Raw genomic sequence first — 20,495 nt, 5'->3', positions numbered from 1 at the left:
AAACAGATGTAATGATGGGTTGTTGTTTTATGAGTTAATTCAGAAGAAAGCTGTCCCTGTTCATCTTCATGTATAAACACTGGGAAAGCATTGAGGTTTAAAGGAGCAGTTGTCATAAGGTCACCATATCTGGGTTGCACTGTCTGGATGACCACTTGTTGTTAGCTGCGAAGTCGTGTCTGACCCATCGCGACTCCATGGACAACGTTTCTCCAGGCCTTCCTGTCCTCTACCATCTTCTGGAGTCCATTTAGGCTCACGCCTACTGCTTCAGGGACTCCATCCAGCCACCTCATTCTCTGTCGTCCCCTTCTTCTCTTGCCCTCAACCTTTCCCAGCATTAGGCTCTTCTCCAGTGAGTCCTTCCTTCTCATTAGGTGGCCAAAGTATTTGAGTTTCAGCTTCAGGATCTGGCCTTCTAAAGAGCAGTCAGGGTTGATCTCCTCTAGGACTGACCGGTTTGATCGCCTTGCAGTCCAAGGGACTCGCAGGAGTCTTCTCCAGCACCATAGTTCAAAGGCTTCAATTTTTTGGCGCTCGGCCTTTCTTATGGTCCAACTTTCACTGCCATACATTGCAACTGGGAAGACCATAGCCTTGACTATACGCACTTTTGTTGACAGGGTGATGTCTCTGCTTTTTAGGGATGACCACTAGATGGCAACAAAGTTGCAGAACATTCTGAAAAAACCTAATGCCATCTGGTGACCATGTAAAATTTGAAAGTACAGTTATTGTAATCCTAATATTAATTGTACTTTAGTATTGGGAACCAGACCAAGGAGACAGGGAAGTTGAGGAATTAAAGAATACACATATACCCAGAAGGCTTCTTTTTTTTTTAAAAAAAGCATGAAGTATGAAAAAAGGAAATATAACTAAAGTTACTTTACAACAACTTTTTATGGTTACACATCCTCCTTGCTTTCATCACATTGATACCCAAATTCATACATTGTCTTTTGTTCTCTGAACTTCCCACCTACTGCATTCCCCTAACAACTTTGCTGTTTTTATATGCTCTGTGACCCAGAGTTGGCACTAGATTCACAGATGGAGATTGTGGAAACAAGTTCATTTGCGCAACTACAGTAATAAACCCGATATCCTTTCTTTATTAGTCAGACCTAGCAACAATTACACATGCCTCGGATATAACCTGTCTCAATTATTGCAAGGTGCTTTAAATTCCAGAAATTGCAACTAATGCAAAATACAGCAGACAAGTTGTGTAAGTGATACAAGATATTAAATACAAATGTCTGCATTGAAAGCTCTGGACTGGCTGCTAATTGTTTATCAACATTTAAAGTGCTACTGTTTAAAACATCTCTCTTGCTAAGAACTTGCCTAGTTATTAAATCAGCAGTAACAACTTTTGAAGATGTCTTTTCCACCCAAAGCTTAACTGTCTGGAATGCGGGCTAGGACTTTCTTTTCTGTAGGACTTTCAATACTGCAAAAACGTGCTCTTTGGGAAGAAGTGTTTGACAGGCTATGCAGGACTTTTGTTCTTAAGGAATAAAAGTCCTTCAGACTATACAAGGACACTTCTGTAGGCCCTCTCTACAGCTGCAGCACAATCCCAGGGAAAGAAGCACTTTGTTAAAGAAGTTGTTGATAAGTGTTGAGTGTGTACCCCAGCAACCTTTTCACCCCATATCTCTAGTGTTCGGCCTCCTTTCTCCCAGGAAAGCAGCAAAAACATATTTTCGCTTTTAACTGTTAGAGCCATTTGGATTTTATTGATCTTAAATGTCATGTTTTATATTACAAAGTTGTTTCATTTTAATGAGAGGGGGGAGGGGTGTCTAGTAGTTAAGGCTCCAGGCTAGAAAGAAGTCCTCTCTGAGCTATGAAAGCCAGCTGGATGACCTTGAGTCAATCACTTTCTTTCAGCCAACTCACTGCATAAGGTTGTTGCCTTTATGGGGAAAATAGGTGAAGGAAGGTATGTTGGATACATTTGCCGCAATAATTATCTATCATCTATCTATCGATCGATCTATCGATCGATAGAGAGATATATACATTAGATAGATAGATCGATCGATCGATAGATAGATAGATATAGATTATCTAAGATAGACAGATAACCATTAGCCACCTAAATGCTTACAAATGCAAAAAGGAAGAATATAAACTTAATCAGATAAATAAGAGGAGCTAACCAAGCAGCTCTGTAGATTAAGTAGCTGATTCATGAAGAGAAGACTAAATTATGAGTACATCAATATTCAAACTATTTTATCCCAATTCTATTCTTATATTGTGAAATAGGTTAGAGTGACAGGCAAAGGCTGCTCCCAAACAGATGGAAACTATCGTACACTATTTCAGCTTGCTATCTCCACTTTAAAAAAAAAGGGGGGGGGGAGTTTTAACTACAAGTAAGTTGACCATATTCCGATTTTGGAAAAGCTAGTAATCAATAAAGGGTGTCTTTTTTAATTGGTTCCTTTCTGAACAACATCAATTCAGAAAAATAATGTGTTTGCACCTGCATTTAAGTCAATGGTCCCCACAGAAATGTGATTCATACATGGATGAACTAAAGCAATATTTGTATGCTCTATATATAGATCACAGAGGTACAGTAGATTACAATATTATTTCCCTAGCTTTTGTATCATTCTCTGGAAAAGCTCACAATGCAGTTTAAAAAAAGAACTAAGAGCTTCTCAGCTATCTAAAAACAAATTTGGTTCTCAGTTGCAACTTTCCGTTCTTCTTGTTATTTCCTCGAGTTCAGATTGGATTGCAATTTACCTAAAGACAGATTTTTTGCTCCATATTAAGCATTTTCATGTAATTTCTTTGGTCAATAGAGGCTTATCTCTTCAAAGAACAAAAGTTTAAGAAACCTATTATTAGACTCCTAATGAATGTAACAGAATTAAAAAAGGAGATTAGAAAGCAAATATTCCAAGCATACAGTAAGATGCAGAAATGACAGAGGAGATACAGCAGAAGACCCAGTTTCATGTAGTGGTTAAGGCATTAGCCTAGAAACCGGGAAACTCTGAGTTCGAGTTCTGCCTTAGGCATAAAGCCAGCTGTGTGATCTTGAGACAGTCACTTTCTTTAAACCTTAGGAAAGATGTAACGGAAAAATCCTTGCTAAGAAAACTATAGGAACCAGGGGTCACCAAGAGTCAATGCTGACTCAAAGGCACCAGGCGGGGGTGGGGAGAGAAAATAGGTCTGGAAAAACAGTAACGAACAGTAATTTAATCATTCTTACTGAAATTCACTCTACCAAGAAGACAAAGAATTAAAAATAGTTTTTTGTTGAAAAAAATATTTTGCAGTTTAGGCTATTAAAAGAAGAAAGATTACACACGTACTATTATTGCCACTAAAATGAAACATATGAATGAGACACCACTATATCATCTGCAGAATCACAATATATGTACTGTAGTGTTCCTCTTCTTGCTATGCATAGTTCAATTCCTTCCTATCTCTTGATTTAAGATAAACTATAATGAATGCAATCAAAGCCAAATTAATTACACTTTACTTAACTCAAAACAAACAGACATTTTGGCTTAGTTCATCGGCAAACCAGCCAATATAATTAGTAAATCATGTTTTATGGTTTAGCATTATCTGTGTACCCAGCCAATTATAGATTTTTTTTAAGCTGCCTTGATTAAAATATATGTGATAGGTGATATATAAGTAAAAGTTTCCTTATTTCATTCCACTTAGATGTCTAGCAAAATATTTATAGCATTGTTTTCTCTGGAATAAAACACAAGAAATAAGGTATAATTATAATTGGCTAATTAATCTGGGAGCAGCAATGTTGATTGGCTACTCAATATGGAAGGTCAAAGATATTCAATCAGAGTAGTCTGCTCATTAATGCAGGTGATTTCCTGGTTCAGAAAATAGCCTTTGAAGATAAAATGTAGGGAGTATCTTATCTTATAAATTCCTTTAGAATTTATGACAAAAATGTTTTTAAGCTTTGTCATTGAAAGGATCTTCCAGATTTGGATTGGTTACTAGTTCACATGTCCTATTAGTATGAAATTCTAGGTAATCCTTTTGAAACAGAAATTAGGAGCATGCAGATTAGCCATGATCAAGAACTGAGGTTAGAAAATTTGATTTACCAGTAGATCTCTTGACTTATTTGTTGAATTCGGAATTGCAATTCAAACTGTGTAGAGACTCAGTTCAGTTTAAAGATTAAATATGATAAAAATGTGTTTTCATCAGGAATGTCAACTGGTTCAACCTAACACATTTAGAAATGCAATCTGAAAGGACAATTCAACCCAATTGTCTTTGAATTTTAGCTTTGCATAACACTAACAGAGTTATCCTTGCCTATAAAGTAGCATTAGGCTACTGATATATTTTCCTTGCACTCCTGGCAAAGATACACTTATTTTTCATTTATAAGCTCACCGGTATATTTATTGTCTCCCTACCAGAAGAATAAAAACATCATTTATTTACACTATGAGCAGATGGTCTTGACTTAGGCACCTACTTGTGGAAAATATTGTACTTCTTCTATTTGCTTTTTGATAATCTTCTATTCCATTTGACTTAAAGGGACAACAAAATTTCTTTTAAAAGTAAAGACAGAAAAGGAATGGAAACAGCTACTTCCTTTCATCACAGTTTCATCTCCTAAAGTACAGTAACCATGGATCATTTTTAAAAGGTGGTTTGAATATGCAATGTGAAGCAACTCTCATTGGTCATTAGAAAATGCCATTAACTTTGTATAAATGTGAACAACTATATCTCAGCATTTGTTAAAACATTACAGCTTTTTTAAGGGGAGCACAAAATAACAGGAGAGGTAACTTTCATGCTTTCCTTTCCTTTCTTTTTTTCCCCGTAAGTGCCTATGCCCTAAGAATATGAAGGGTTAACGCAGACAGATGTGAAAGCTACAGGAGTGGGTCAAATTTCATCACCACGGGAGAAGGCCAGAAATTGGAAGAGGTGTGCTGCTTCTGGAAGAATGAAGCAAACCTGAGGATTTAGTTGCATAATTGCAAGAGATAATAATGTAATAAGGATGCTAGAAGGATTAAGTATTTGGGGATTCATTTTTCACCCTTATAAAATAATTATATAATATTTTGTGTTGCTTTAGTTTTAAGATGATTATGAAAATTTAATTGGGAAGATTTGTAGTAGTGTTTATTGATATTCTGTAGGTTATGCTTTGTTATTTGGATGGAAAGTTTTAAGCCTGGAAGGTAATGTATGGTATTTTAAGTTGTATAATACATTAGGAGAAGGAAAGGTTGTATAAACTTGGTTTTAGTATGTTAAAGTTTAGTTGGATAGAAGAATAGTTTTATAAAACTGATATAAATTGTTTTATGTGTGATTGAAATTAATTTGTAATACTTTTATGGGCAATATTGGAGTAGGTAATAGAATATAAGAATATAAGAATGATGTGATTATATAAAAAAAATTTAAGTTTGGAAGTAATCTATGGTATTTTAATTTGTATATCAGGATAATATGAATTTAAAGCTTAGTTGGGAAGAAGAACAGCTTTAGACAATTGATACAAATTGTTTTATTTGTGATTGTTTTTATTGGGTAGATTGAAAAGTATTATCTTGTTTTTGAATAATTATTGATATGATATATATATATATGTTTGGAGTTTATCTATATGAGTTAAAGTTCGATAGTCTATATAGTTCAGGATTGTTTGCGTAAGCTAGATTATGATTGTTTGTATTTTTATACCCTGTATTCTGCTCTGCGAAGTGGGGGAGGGGAAAGGGAGGGTGGGGTTGGGGAGGGTTGGGGAGGGTGGGAGGGAAGGGGGCTGGGGGGGTTTCTTTTTCTTTTTTCTATTTGTTTTTGTTTTTGTTTTTGTTGTTTGTTAAAGATAAAATGTATTCTAAAACTTTTTAATAAAAAAAAAGAATATTAGGGAGAATCAATCCACAATATCATTGTTTATAGCAGAGTTCCCCAACATTTACGGCTTGCGGACAAGCAGTGGGGAGGGGATGGTTCCATGTGAGTGGTGGGCATATGAGCTTGTTGCCCAACAAATGGAACTGGCGGGCACGCACTCACCTGCTGCTTGCACAAGTGTGGATGGCCATCTATCCATGCTTGCTGGCCATTTCCATGGCCCGGTTGCAATCCCCTCATGTCCCACTAGTGGGGCATGGCCCAAAGGTTGGGGACCCCTGGTTTATAGGCTAAAGCGTCGTGTTTCTAATTTTATTATAATCCGTGCCACAGATTACTTGCAATACCATCTGCTTTTCCAAGGATGATCCACGGGAAGCATTTTCCAACACCCATGATTTTGTTTCTTCCATAAAGCCTATGGCATTATGAGAAAAATAAACTGGCAACTGACACATGAACTGCAGCCACCAATTTCCTACCTTCCTGAAAAGCCTGAGGCTTGATAGAAGGCTCAAATCCCAGAAACTGCCCAAGGATACTTTCTACAGTGGATATAAAAAGTCTGCATGCTGTCATTAAAGTGCCAGGTTTTATATATATGGGTTTTTCCCCACGTAGAATTGAAGGTGTAGGAGCTATATATATATGTATGTATGTATGTACACACACACACACACATATATGTGTGTATTAAATGCTTGTTAACTATTTAGATTACCTTGCTTTGTCCCCCAAACATGGGACAAATCTTTATTTCCTGTTTCGGCCTAACCGAAGGCCATCCACAGGCAGTAGTCACAACAGTGACAGCTCATATTTGTGTAAATTTTAGATTGCTAACAAAGAATTAAAGGGAGACTGATATGCATTTCAAACTTATTTGTTTTCATCAGTCAGCCATACCCTTCTGAGATTCGAACCTGGGCTGATTGCACATTAGGCAGTTGTTTTAACCTCTAGGCCACAACAACTGCCTAATGTGCAATCAGCCCAGGTTCGAATCTCAGAAGGGTATGGTTGACTGATGAAAACAAATAAGTTTGAAATGCATATCAGTCTGCCTTTAATTCTTTGTTAGCAATGTAAAATTTACACACACATATGTGTGTGTGTGTGTGTGTATGTATATGTATATGTATATGTGTATATATATATATATATATATATATATATATATATATATATATATATATATATATATATATATATATATATATATATATATATATATAATCAGACCAAGATAAATCACTTCAGAAATTTTTTCCTCCTTTAATATAACTCGTAAGCTGCATAATTCAACTGAAAAACAAACCAAAAAAAACTTACAATAATATAATTCCATAAGTGTGCCCACCTTCTTATAAGTAGGCATGTGGCTATGTTCAGAAATAATCAATCACATTCAAACTGATGTTAAATAGTAGTCATTACATACCTGCCATCAATGAAAGTGACTCTGATGAAGTCCATATTAAAGTTCAGCTGTTTTAGTAGGATTTTTCTGACATTGGCTCAATTGCCTCTTATAGCAAAGAGCTTACAAAGAAAGGATCAAAGGGATCTCATTGTTGGAAGTTGTCAGTTAGGGGAAAGATACAAAAAATGTCCAGGCATTAGATATACCATGGAACACAGTGAAGACAGCCATCAACAAGGTGACAAAATATGGCACAACAATGACACATTGCCAAGCAAGCACTGGATGTTTCTCCAAAACTATTTTAAAAAATGAAGAAAACTGATCCAAGAGGCTGCAGAGAGACCTACTGCAACATTAAATGAGCTGCAGGAATTTTTGGAAAGTACTGATTATGTATGGCACGTAACAACAGTCTCCACTACTTCTGGGCTGTGGGGTAGGGTGGCAAGATGGAAGCATTTTTTTACAAAGAAAAAACATTCAAGTCCAGTTACATTTACAAAAATCTACATCAAGTCCAACAAAATCATGTAGGAAAATTTCTTATGATTAGATGAGACCGAGGTTGAACTTTTTGGCCATTACTCCAAAATGTATGTTTGATTCAAAATTTACACTACACGCAACCAGAATTACCTCTTACCCACAATGAAGCGTGATTTATTATTTATTAATTTATTATTTATTAATTTTATTTATATACTGCCCTTCTCCCGAAGATGGCAGCGTTATGCTTTGGGGCTGCTTTTCTTCAGCTGGTACTGGGGCTTTAGTCAAGGTGAAGGGAATGAAGAACAATTCCAAATATCAATCAATTTTGGCACAAAGGCTCTGCTAAAATGCTGAAGATGAAGAAGACTTTCACCCTTCAACATGACAATGACCCAAAGCATACTTCCAAATCAAGAAAACAATGGAACAGAAAAAGATCAAAGTGGCTGAGTCAGAGTCCGGACCTGAATCCAATTGAGCCCTCTTTCTTCTATGTATTCAAAATGGACAATGATTAATACACACACACACACACACACACACACACACACACACACACATACATATATATATATATACATACACACATACACATACACATGTGTGTGTATGTGTGTGTATGGATGTAGGAATATATAGGTATGTATATAGCATGTGTATACGTGTGTTATGTATGTGTATGGGTAGATATATACTTTCTTTTGAGAGCAGGCAACAGACGTTCATTTTTAATGTGGGCCAGTGTTCTCACAGTAAAAAATGACAATAAAGATTATCTTATCTCTTCTCATCTTATGTTATCTAAAATCTGTGGGGTGACCTGAAGAGGGTATGCATAGGAGATGCTCTCACAATATGACAGATTTGGAATGCTTTTGCAAGGAAGAGTCAGCAAAGATACCCCAGGCATGATGTGATTTGCTGATAGGCTCCTACTGCAGAAGACTGAATACTGTCATAAAATCAAATGACGCTTCAACAAATATTAGTTTAAGGGTATGCATGCTTATGCAACCATATTACTTTAAGTATTTTAGTTTTATTTTTCCCCAAAAGATTTCAGTTTGTTTTTAACTGAATTGTAAAATCTTACAGATTATATTAAAGGTGGGGGAAAAAATCTGAAGTGATTTATCTTGGTCTGATTTACATCTCAAAACCCTGAGATTATAACAGGGGTGCATAGACTTTTTATGCCAGCTGCTTGTTAGGCTCAAGATATAGGTCTGCAAATGTTGAGATGACCAGCAGATGGCAGGAGAGAACGTTTATGAAACTCTTGGTTGCCATTTGTTGGTTTGTACACCAGATATGATGCTTCTACATGTTGAATGTTTCAGTTGAAATAGAGCTAACTCACTCAGGGTTGGACTATCTTTTGCTGATAACAATCTACAATGTGGATGGAGCCATATTATATATGTGGAGTGCCCGGCTACGGGATGAATTTGTGCGAGGTCTTTTACTTTTTAAAAACTATAAATGCTAACTTTAGGTTTTTCAAATTTCATGTTTTCCATCTGAAAACAGCAGGAAAAAGCATTACCAGTTTTCAGCAATCAACACCAGAAAAGTTCCAAGAACCTCAAATGGAGAAACTATACCATTTTGGTATCACAGGCTGTTCTTCACAACACTAACCAAAATCCAAATCATATTATAATTTAGAACAAGGTACCATTTTGTGCAACATCATCATGTCCTCAGTAAGCCGGTATAGAAAGCCAGTGGACTGTTACTGAGTGACTGCTATGCCACTGAAAGGAGTAGATTATTATTCAGAAATTTCTAATGAGTCTAAAGGTCGACAGAAGCCACCTGAAAGTCATAGTCAGACAAGCAAATTACATACAAATAAGAAAAGCAGAAGTTGCTAGCTAACTGAAACCGCAAACAAAGGAAACACAAAAACTGAAGATAAAGTTTAGAGCTTAAGGTAGCAAAGGTACAACCGCAAACAAATATAGAGATAATTATAAGAATTGAGCTTTGTTGATAGAAAATTAGATGGTGATAGATAGGATGTGCACAAAGGGTCTTCCTGGAACATGGGAGGGAAAGTGGTTTTAGGCGGTCCGGATTAGTTATTGGATGATTGGGGAAGGGGCATTGAGTGTGATGGGGAGGGGTGGGAATCTATAATATAAAAATGTGTCAAACAGCTCTTTAAGGTTTGGCTGGACTCTGTGTGCTTCAGCTCACCAAGCCTTTGCAAATGCTTCTTTTTAAATAAAACTTTGTTGCTTAAATTCCAAGTGAGCTTGTTTGTTTTGGAATCTTGAGCTATAAGCCATTATCTTACCTGTTAAACTCACTGTATTGGCATTCTTTAGACGTTCCATACACTTTTTTTCTTCTTGATAGATTTCCTGTTGCATTCTGCATTCTGGATGAATACTGTTTACCTGTTGAATAAAAACAAAAACTAAAACATTTGATTTTGCAGAAAGGATATCTATGCTAGAAAAACCAACTGGGGGAAAAAGTTATAATAGGAAGCTTTTATTTATTTTATTATTTATTTATTTATTAATAGGACTTATATCCCGCCCTATCTCCCGAAGGACTCAGGGCGGCTAACAACAATAATATACAATAAATACAGAAATTAAGATAAAATTAAAATTAAAGGCCTCTGTGCAATAAATTAAAATTAAAAATAAATTAAAAATTGTAAACATAATTAAAATCCCTGTCAGTCCAGGTCAGCCAGGTGAAAAAAGGAGTGTTTTGAGGCCGTGGCGAAAGGACTGGAGATCTTGGGCCATCCGAAGCTCAGGGGGGAGCTGATTCCACAGGGCTGGCGCTCCCACAGAGAAGGCCCTTCCCCTGGGGGTCGCCAGCCGACATTGTCTAGCCGACGGTACCCTGAGGAGGCCTTCTCTGTGTGAGCGTACTGGGCAATGGGAATTCGTTCCTGTTAGCAGATGGTCCTGCAAGTATCCCGGGCCTAAGCCATGTAGGGCTTTAAAGGTAAGTACCAGCACCTTAAATCTCACCCGGAGGGCAACCGGTAACCAATGCAGCTCATGGAGCAGAGGTGTTATTTGGGAGTATCGGGGAGCTCCCATCACTACCCGTGCAGCCGCATTCTGCACCAGCTGAAGCCTCCGGGTGGTTTTCAAGGGCAGCCCAATGTAGAGAGCATTGCAGTAGTCTATATGGGAGGTAACGAGTGCGTGGGTGACTGTACGTAGGGCATCTCGGTCCAGAAAGGGGCGTAATTGGTGTACCAGGTGAATCTGGGCAAATGCCCCCCTAGCCACGACTCCAATATGATCTTCAAAACTGAGTCGTGAATCCAGGAGGACGCCCAGATTGCGTGCTCTATCAACGGGAGGTAACATCTCTCCTCCTATAATCAAAGATGGAACCTCTTGGACTAAACAAGATGTCAGTACGTAAAGCCACTCAGTCTTGGCCGGATTGAGCCGGAACCTGTTCTTTCCCATCCAAATCTGTACCGCTTCCAGGCAACGTGACATTACATCGAGGGCATCACAGTTATTGCTCTAGTTATATGCCTGGAGCAGTCTATGCTTCGTATAAAGATTATAAAAGGCACTTCTATATTATTAGATCCCCAGTACAGATTGAAGTCACACTAGGATTATTGACATCAGGCTGCAAAAATCTGATTGAGTTTTGAATTCTTTGTTGCCATCATGTGGTTGTTTAGAATTTTGCAGCAAATATGGTATCCATACATGACAACCAAAGTTAATGGTTTAGCCAACCTTTTTTTAAAAGTTGTTAACACTAGGTTCCAAGATTGGCTTAGCAGCAAATGCACCTGCTGGTTCTTCTACAAAAGAGCATAATTTGTAAGATATCTATAATATGATTACCAAAATTCACCTGAGATTATAGAATTCTTCTAACCAGAAGAAAAAGAGGACAAAGTCATTAACAAACTAGAGATTTATGCTCTAGTTTCTTTCTGACGTAAGATACCAGAGCCCCAAAATTAACAGGTTATGCTAAATTTCACTAGCAAACTTGTTCTCTGCCAAATTCTTGTGCAACTTAGAAAAAAACATAAAAGTGGTTCACCTATTGCACTAATTTATAAACACGACTTAGTTTGTGTTGGCTTAGTATGTGTTATACTAACAGCCTTTGCTGTTTGTAAACTATATTTTACGGTACAGTTTGTTTTAAAAATCTAGCAAATTATGGCTTATTTAATTATGCAATTATTGAAATTAGCTAGCATCTGCTTTTTGGAAAACTTCAGTCCGGTATGTCTCAACACTGATAAATGACAGTTTGGGAGCATCAGCTTGCAAACAACCATTATTATTAAAAAAAAATATTATATGTCAAACTGAAATATCTTCAAAATGTTTAGAAGACTAAAAGGGTCAGAGCAACAAATTACAGATGGTCCTTGACTTACAGCCCCAACTGGGATTAATTTCCATTGCTAAGGAAGGTGGTTGATAAAGCTGCATTATACATCTTTTTTGCCATGATTGTTAAGCGAATCACTGCTGCTGTTCTCAGTTGAATCATGCAGTCATTAAGTAAATCGGGCTTTCCCAATTGACTTTGCATGACAGAAGCGGCAGGGAATGTTTCAAATGGTGATCCCATGACCCCAGGATGCTGCCATGACCTTGTTGTAAATACATGCTGGTTGCCAAATGCCCAAAAACTGATCATGTAACTAGGTGGGGAGGGGCATACTACAATAGTTTTAAGTTTGAGGACTTACTACAAGTTGCAGATTACCTATAGCTGTAGCAATATCAGTGTGGTTTTTTTAATCCCATTTATATCCCGCCCTTCTCCGAAGACTCAGGGTGGCTTACAATCTAAAGCACAAATCAATGTCCTTAGCAAAAAAGTTTGATTTCTTAAATTTCAATTGGGAATTCATTAATTCTGAGATAAAAAATATTTGGTTCTAAAAGGTAGCTCCTGAGGAACTATATCCAAGAGATAATGACTTAAACATGACTTGATCCAAACATCTGATGTTCAGTTAAAAGCCAGCCTCTTAACCGATATGGTTGGCTTCACATATCATGCTAAACTAGATTCATAAATATACAACCATAGCCAAGATTAAACAAACTAAATAATGATTTATGGTTGTGCATATCCACGCACTCTGATTTATTCAACAGTTTGGTTAAGCATATCTGACCAAATGTAAATTTCAACACATAAAATTTTGTATAGCTGGATTAAGGAACGCCACCTTGTTTGTATGTTGGCGATTCCTAAATTGGAAAATAAAACATCAGGTGACAATTAGAACCCCACAGTTATTTAGAAATGTCAACCAAAATGTCTCACAGCTTTACATAAAACATTTATAGTGTCTGTGCATGTGTGTGTTTGTGTGTAGGACACATAAAAAAGGGCAGAGCACTGATTTTGTGGGCTCAGCCATCAGACTGACTTCTTTAAAATCTCCATCTGCAGACACTCATATTGTAACCATATCCTCATCTGGGACACCAAATAAGCACTCCCTTCATTCTGAGAATTATTTCTTTAAAGACAGTTAGCAGAGGGACAGTTTTGGTGAGAGTCAATCTGGTGTACAGGTTAAAGCATGGGTCTTCAAACTTGGCCCTTTTATGACTTGTGGACTTCAATTCCCAGAATTCCTCAGCCAGGCACGCTGGCTGAGGAATTCTGGGAGTTGAAGTCCACAAGTCATAAAAGAGCCAAGTTTGAAGACCTCTGGGTTAAAGCACCGACACAGAAGCTAGAGACTGGGAGTTCTACTTCCACCTTCTGGCACAAAGCTATCCGGGTGGCCTTGGGCCAGCCATTCTCTCTCAACTCTGGGAAGAAAACAATAGCAAGCCACTTCTAAAAACACTGCCAAGAAAACTGCAGGGATTTGTCTAGGCAGTTCTTAGAAGTCAACAATGACTTGAAGGCATAAGAAATAAATAAGAAATAACAGAGACAAACACCGAGTTACACCACACATTGGACGTTTTGTCTGTTGAAAACCACACCTCAAACCTACGTAGTAGAATATTGTCAATTCACCATAAAATATGTAGAACTCTAGTTTCTGGTCATGCCTGAGAGACACAAGTATTTTCTCACTTCCTATCTTTGTCTCAAGTGTCAAAGAATTAAGTATTGCTCTGCAATTATTATTGCAGAGTACAGCAGTTGCAAGCAAACAGCTAAAGCAACTTTAACGTCTACTTAAAATAACTAAAAAACATGAGCAAGAATTTCTTGCAATGTTTTTTACTCTCTCCCCATGTCAGTGATGCTCTTCCCAATTCCAGCATTAAACCACAGTAAAGCCTGGCTTTCTAACGCTTTAGATGCTCAACTTCTAATGCTTTAGATATGTGCTGTAGTTCAAATGAGACATGGCATGACTGGCTAATCTACTGACTGTGAATTAGATTCATCTTCATAAGCCTTCCACAACTCAGTACCTCAGGCTCTCATAATTTCTACACTATTCTTTGTTTTAGAAGGTACTCTGTGGAAGTCAAGGCTTAATGTCTGACAAATATATCCCTAAGGCAGGGGTCTTCAAACTTCGCCTTTTTATGACTTGTGGACTTCCAACTCCCAGAATTTCTCAGCCAGCATGCCTGGCTGAGGAATTCTTGGAGTTGGTTCACAAGTCATAAAAGGGTCAGGTTTGAAGACCTCTGCCCTAAGGAGTCCATCTGTACAGCCAGAGAGTATTCTACATTGTAGATCCTACATTAAACAGAGGAATGGATAAGACAGTTTGAAATCTCTTTTAATGTAAAAATTATCTTATTCTAAATCAGGGCTACTGCAAAAACCTAGATGAACACTAGATGACAACAAAGAACCAGAGTTTTCTCATTGTTGTTTTTGTGTTTGTAGCCATGATTTATTGGCTCAGTCCAAGAACTTTATTACTTCTGAACTACAACTCCTTTTCAAAGATTTTGGGTTTTTTAACCTTTACGTTCAAAATTTGAACCAAACAATTCCATACTCAAAAACTGCATTTATACATATTTTAACCTAAGTTATCAAACTATTCTGTTTTCTGAGTCCAAACAAGTCATAGACTAACAAAATAATCTTGCAACAATCCAATAAGCCACAATAATGTAGTTTACTGCTAAAGAAGTGAAATCTAGCATATTATATAAATGCCTCTTCAGGATTTGTAATTGACTGATTAAGGATTTTGTACTAACAAAACCAAAGTCTTGCTAATTTCTACACAGATGTCCTTCTAGCATAAAAGCTGGGCACTATGAAACAACAGTTTCTCAGTTATGTTCTTTTTCCTTAGAAAATTTAATATATGAAATTATGTAAAATGACAACAATTAATCTGAGCAACTTTAAAGCTGAATTTAAAAAAATACTAAGGTAAAAAAAATCAGAAGCTTGTCAAAAATAGACTTTTACAGAACAATGTTGTGGTGGTGAAAACATTGTTCCAATTCTGATGTTAACTTAAGAACTGATCCAACTTAGTTTTGGGTCGCTATAGCATAACCAAGTGCAAAATATAGAAGCTTCTTTTTGCAAAAGTGAAGCTTTGTTGAGTTTATAAATAATCTTCTTCCTCATTCTGTACTAGAATTTCAGGAACTTTAGAAAATCATTTAAGAGCAATGCTGGGTTTCTAACAGGGATACATTTTGTCTACTTCTTCCTCCTCTTCAATAAGAGAGAAGCAACTGTGTTTTGCTCAATTAGCTTAGATTCTATATATTTTTCTATTTTCTCTTTGTTTGGACTAAGAAATGAAAAGATTTTGGTTACTCCAGTGGAGTGGAACCAATTTTTTTTATTACGGAAGATAATCCAGGGATATTCTGAATTTATTTGTCTCTTATTAAGATGACTAAGCTCTAAACTTCAGTTAAACTTTTTTGGGTTGTGCTTCACACATATAAGCGTTAAAAATACATCTCTTACATATCCACATAACACAACTATTCCTTTATTTAAATAACATTCCAGTATACTATTTCAAACACCAAATCATCAATTTATAGAGATTAATAACAATTGTATCTGCTTATCAAATACCTATCAAGTACCGTAGCTCCTTGCTTGAATATGAAAACATGTTTAAGGACCATATGTGATAACTATAAAACATAAAAAGATTAGCTTTACCACAAAACCTCATGAATCAATTGTGGTAAGCAGTTGTACCATGTTTGTATTGTTGTTTTTTAATCCTGTTTGAGAAATGCTGTGACCTTTTTTTTTGTTTTAGGTGCAATAATATTTCAGTGCTCAACTATCGGATGACTTAACCAAGCCTGGCCATATCAAAAAGCTAAACTTTTGGAGGTCTGGTTAGTGGTTTAATGGGAGACTATCAAAACACTTTAAAGCTGCAAGTTAGACTGAGAAATTAAAAAATCATCTTGAAAATGAGAATACTGTAGTAAGCTATTCCATACTGCAACTAATAAAACTAGAAGGACCTATCTATGAAGACATGAAATCAAGTGTGACTCAAAAGAGACTTTACATTTATAGGAGTTAGTAAACAAAACTAATAGCTCTGGAATGTATGTATCATACACTATACAAATAAGAGAATACACAACAGCCAAAATGTTTATATAAAATGTAATGATAAACATTGACCTAATGTGATTTTTCTTAGGCCACTTCATATTCTCTCTAAGTTTAGGACAATTAATATCATAGAATGAGGTTATCATAATGATAGAAACCAAATGGCAGGGGAAACTATCTCCTTGGAATTAGAAAACTATACAGAGACAAAATCATTTTGTTTTTTTTGCTTTCAAGGAGGATTATAAAAGAGGGACACAACAGGACTGTCTGAAGACATTTAGTTGTTGCTTCATAATTCTCAAAAATCATGATATAGACCCTGAAGTTGAGCCCCAAAATCTCATAAGCTTTCTCCTCTACTTTCTAATAAATTATTATAAACGTTATTTCCTATTTGGAGGTCTTCAATCTGGCTCCTGGCAGGGATGACCTTTGTATTTTTTAAACATATACAATATTAGGTCAATGAATACTTCATTCTGCTGCAGGTATAAACTCTACATAAGCCTGCTTTGGTTCACTTAAAACAGGTAACAAACAATGGAAAAAGAGAAACCAATTGATTTATCCAGAAAACACACATTTATCCCTAGCTTAGCCTTCTTTTCCTTAATATTTTGTATTTTGCAAATGCTTGGCAAAAATCACATCTGCAGTCTTGTTTTAAAGTTCACTAGTCCTCACAACTTCATGCCATAAGTGCACCAAAATTTACAGTGCTACATACACAAAAATCAAATTGTCCATTAAAATGGTTAAAACGGACAGAATTTCTGCCTTAAAGTAGTACAGAATTTTTACTCCAACCTTAAATAAAGAAAAGCTTGTGAAAACTCCACCCTTTTGTCTTTCTTTCACTGTTATATTTCTGAGTGCTAAATGTGTGGTGAAATCTGTTGGCTTTAAATGATCCTGAAAGCTGGTGCATGTGTGGGAGGGTGGAGTTTTCACAAGCTTTAAAACTCCTTGAAATAAGGCATCCTGTTGTTTATAGCAATTTCACTGATATCAATTAAAATTGAATTAGCTTTTTTCAGGGAGTTACAGTAGACACTGGAACTGCCAAAGCCCTGTGCACCTTAAATCAATTATTTATTAAATTTTAATCCTATAAATCAGCCCGATATTCAAATTTAGCTGGCTTCTTATCCGGTGCTCAAATTTAACAGTAGCCCAGTAGTATAACCAAACACTCAACCGGGGACTGTGCAGATGGGCTTGGCATCCTCCCCAACCTGAAATGGAAGGGAATAATAAGAACTGTAATCCTGCACAGCCTGAGGAGACCCATTCGCTCCTTTTTTAATGGGAGGGACATAAGAATAAGCAGCAATTCTAAAAAGTGATAACTATTAGCATTAAGTATTAATAACAGGAACTATTCGGGGTACGTGTTTGTGTGTATGTGTAACGTATTAAGGGGATGCGGGGAGGGGAGGAATAAGTTCATACCCCACATTAAGGGTGGGGGGGGGCGACCCTGGCCAAACTCGGCCCGCAGAGTCAGCCCCACAACCGGGGGACAAACAGGAGCCGATATGGACGCGTTTTCATTCTTTGCCCCGTAGGTTTCCTTCCAAAAGAAGAGCAGAAAGGCAAGATCCGAGGCGCCTCTCTCCATCCCTGAGGCACTGCTGAAAGGGTCGCGGCGTCTAAGCTAACGCGCCCCTTTCTCGCAGAAGCCGCAGGAAAAGAGCTCTGCACGTTGCTCCGAAACTCAGACCTTTCCAGTCAGGACCAAGCCCGACAGGCGAGGCTCAACTCGCCAGGGATCCCTACTCACCGGCCCCAACGTCCACCAGCACGTCGAGAAGAGCAGCAGCAGCGAGAGCTGCATTCCGTCCCAGCTTCTCGGTACTCGCGGCAACCTTCCTTGGCGCGGGCAGCCTCCCGCAGCCAGAGGAACATGCGGTCGTCCAGCCGGCGCTGCCCGTCTGCAGCCGCGCGCTTTTACTACGGGGCTCTCGCCTCCCCCGCCCCGCCGCCTGGAGCCTTGACTGGAGCTCGCGCCCCGACGAAGAGCCGCGTCGCCTCGCCCACCCGTCCGCCCACTCTGTGCCCGCCGCACTCCCGCCGCGTGGTCTTGCGCGCTCTCCGGACTCCACCTCCCTCCTCGCCGGGTCCTCCTCCGGGAGTTGGACTTAATCTCTCCGTGAGTTACTTGTTTCCCCCCTCCACACCAAAAAAGGTGGGGGTGAGATGCAAAAACAACCTTTCCCTTCTAATCCATTGAGTTAGAAGGACCGTGTCAATTTCCGCAGCAGTCTAGGATGCCTCGACTGGAGATGGTGAAAGCTATATTCTCCAGAGCCTTGGGATGATGGCGCGTAATCTCACTTGCCTTAACTTCGTCGGGGTGTAAAGAACAGGAGCTGCGTTGATCCGTGGGGCGGGGTTGGGAATGAGGATATGGGGGCGGGGAGTTTAAAAAACCCCAAAGTCAGTAGTTTGGAAAAAAATAATTGGATGAGGAAGACCTTCCATAATATTATCCATGAGAGTGCAAGTTTTGAGTATCCCCCAGAGCCATTAAAAGGGTGAGGATCAAGGCCAAAATGTAGATCAAAGGCTAGAGAGTGGAATGGACACTATGGTGGACTGCCAGCTTCCCTTTTCCAAGGTCAATTTGGAGGTCACCTCAACTTTGGAGTTGGTCTGTTGTCAAAGTGATTGGGAAATGGAATAACATGTCTCTTCGCTGGAGAGCATGCGTCTGAATAGGACATTTTTGATGATAAATGGCTGAAAGAGAACCACTCCCCAGTATTTTATAGAGCTTTGATACAGAAAATAATTCAAAAATGAAGTGGTACATTGTAAAGGAGCAGCCAATGGCTCAAATATGAACTGCTATGGAATGCTTTGAACTGTTAAAGAAAGGTACCCAAGCAATTGGATGGTGAAGGTAGATGGCCAAAATAATCCAAATGTTGATCTCTGGGAAGTAAAACAAACAAACTGCACCAAAAGCTCTATAAATATATTACAAAACCCCTTAATTTATAAGTAATTCATTCCAGGGAAACTCTTAACTGGTGTGGAACATCTGTAATTAATGATTTCGATATTTAATAGAGACATAAATACATGCATCTACATGCATTCATAAATACATGCATTCATCGTACAATATCACAGGCATTCCCTACAGGATTCCCTCTAGACGAGGAGGATTGTAACCCAAGCAATTCTCAACCATCTCACAAGACATCTTGATGGCAGATGAGAAAGCAGAGTTGCTTTTAATATGCATGACTGATGCATATTATAAAACAGACTATGGCATGAAAGATACATCCGAAATAAATAAACATGCATATTATTATTGTTATTGATTGATACATGTAAATATTTGAAAGCAACATGGCAGAAGTACTGTAGAACTGTTCACGTTACACCTACCCAAGAGAAGAATTTTGCAATGCTCGATCAGATGGTCGGCAGTTTGGCGGGTCAAATCCCAAGTGCCGTGTAACAGTTAGGGTTAGGACGCTGAACTTGTCGATCAGAAGGTCGGCAGTTTGGTGGGTTGAATCCCGAGTGCCACATAGCAGAGTGAGCGCCTGTTACTCGTCCCAGCTTCTGCCAACCTAGCAGTTCGAAAGCACGTAAAAATGCAAGTAGAAAAATAGAGACCACTACAGTGGGAATGTAACAGCGTTCCGTGCGCCTTTGGCGTCTAGTCATGCTGGCCACATGACCACGGAGACATCCTCGGACAAGCACTGGCTCTTCGGCTTTGAAACGGAGATGAGCACCGGCCCCTAGAGTTGGAAACGACTAGTACGCATGTGCGGGCGAACCTTTACCTTTACTTTTTTAGAGAACGATGGAACCTGTAGTACTCCAGTATGGTCTGCATAGCAAGAGTCCCATATTTTCTGCATTGCCTGAATGGCCACAAATTGTCATTCCTTTCATATACAATTTGTACCAAATTTACTAGCCAGATTCACCAGATCAAGAATTAGCACACAAACCCATAGCCCATTTCTGCTTCTGTTTTCAAGCTACACCAAAGAGTTGGAGGTTATTAAAAAGTTAATACTTTCAAGCTAGCAAGAGGTTTGGAGGAAATCAGAAGAAAAAAGATTAAAGAACAACACTAATCTTTAGAACACCATCCATCTAGAAT

General features: G+C 38.1%; 1 protein-coding gene across 1 annotated transcript in view; it reads right to left on the bottom strand.

Moving 5' to 3' along the window:
• Positions 1–18,197, bottom strand: part of VIPR2 (vasoactive intestinal peptide receptor 2) — a gene marked incomplete at both ends in the record, with an annotated part of 84,161 nt that extends 65,964 nt beyond the window's left edge. The window contains 2 exons of the mRNA XM_081343351.1: positions 10,137–10,239; positions 18,144–18,197. Coding sequence (XP_081199477.1) covers positions 10,137–10,239; positions 18,144–18,197 — 157 coding nt within the window. The remainder of the gene's footprint in view (positions 1–10,136; positions 10,240–18,143) is intronic.
• Positions 18,198–20,495: the final 2,298 nt, after the last annotated feature.

The sequence above is a fragment of the Vipera berus genome (assembly GCF_964194415.1).
Source record: "Vipera berus genome assembly, chromosome: Z".
NCBI classification, from domain to species: domain Eukaryota; kingdom Metazoa; phylum Chordata; class Lepidosauria; order Squamata; family Viperidae; genus Vipera; species Vipera berus.
Note: the sequence above shows the minus strand (reverse complement) of the source record. Positions and strands in the feature narration are given on the sequence as shown.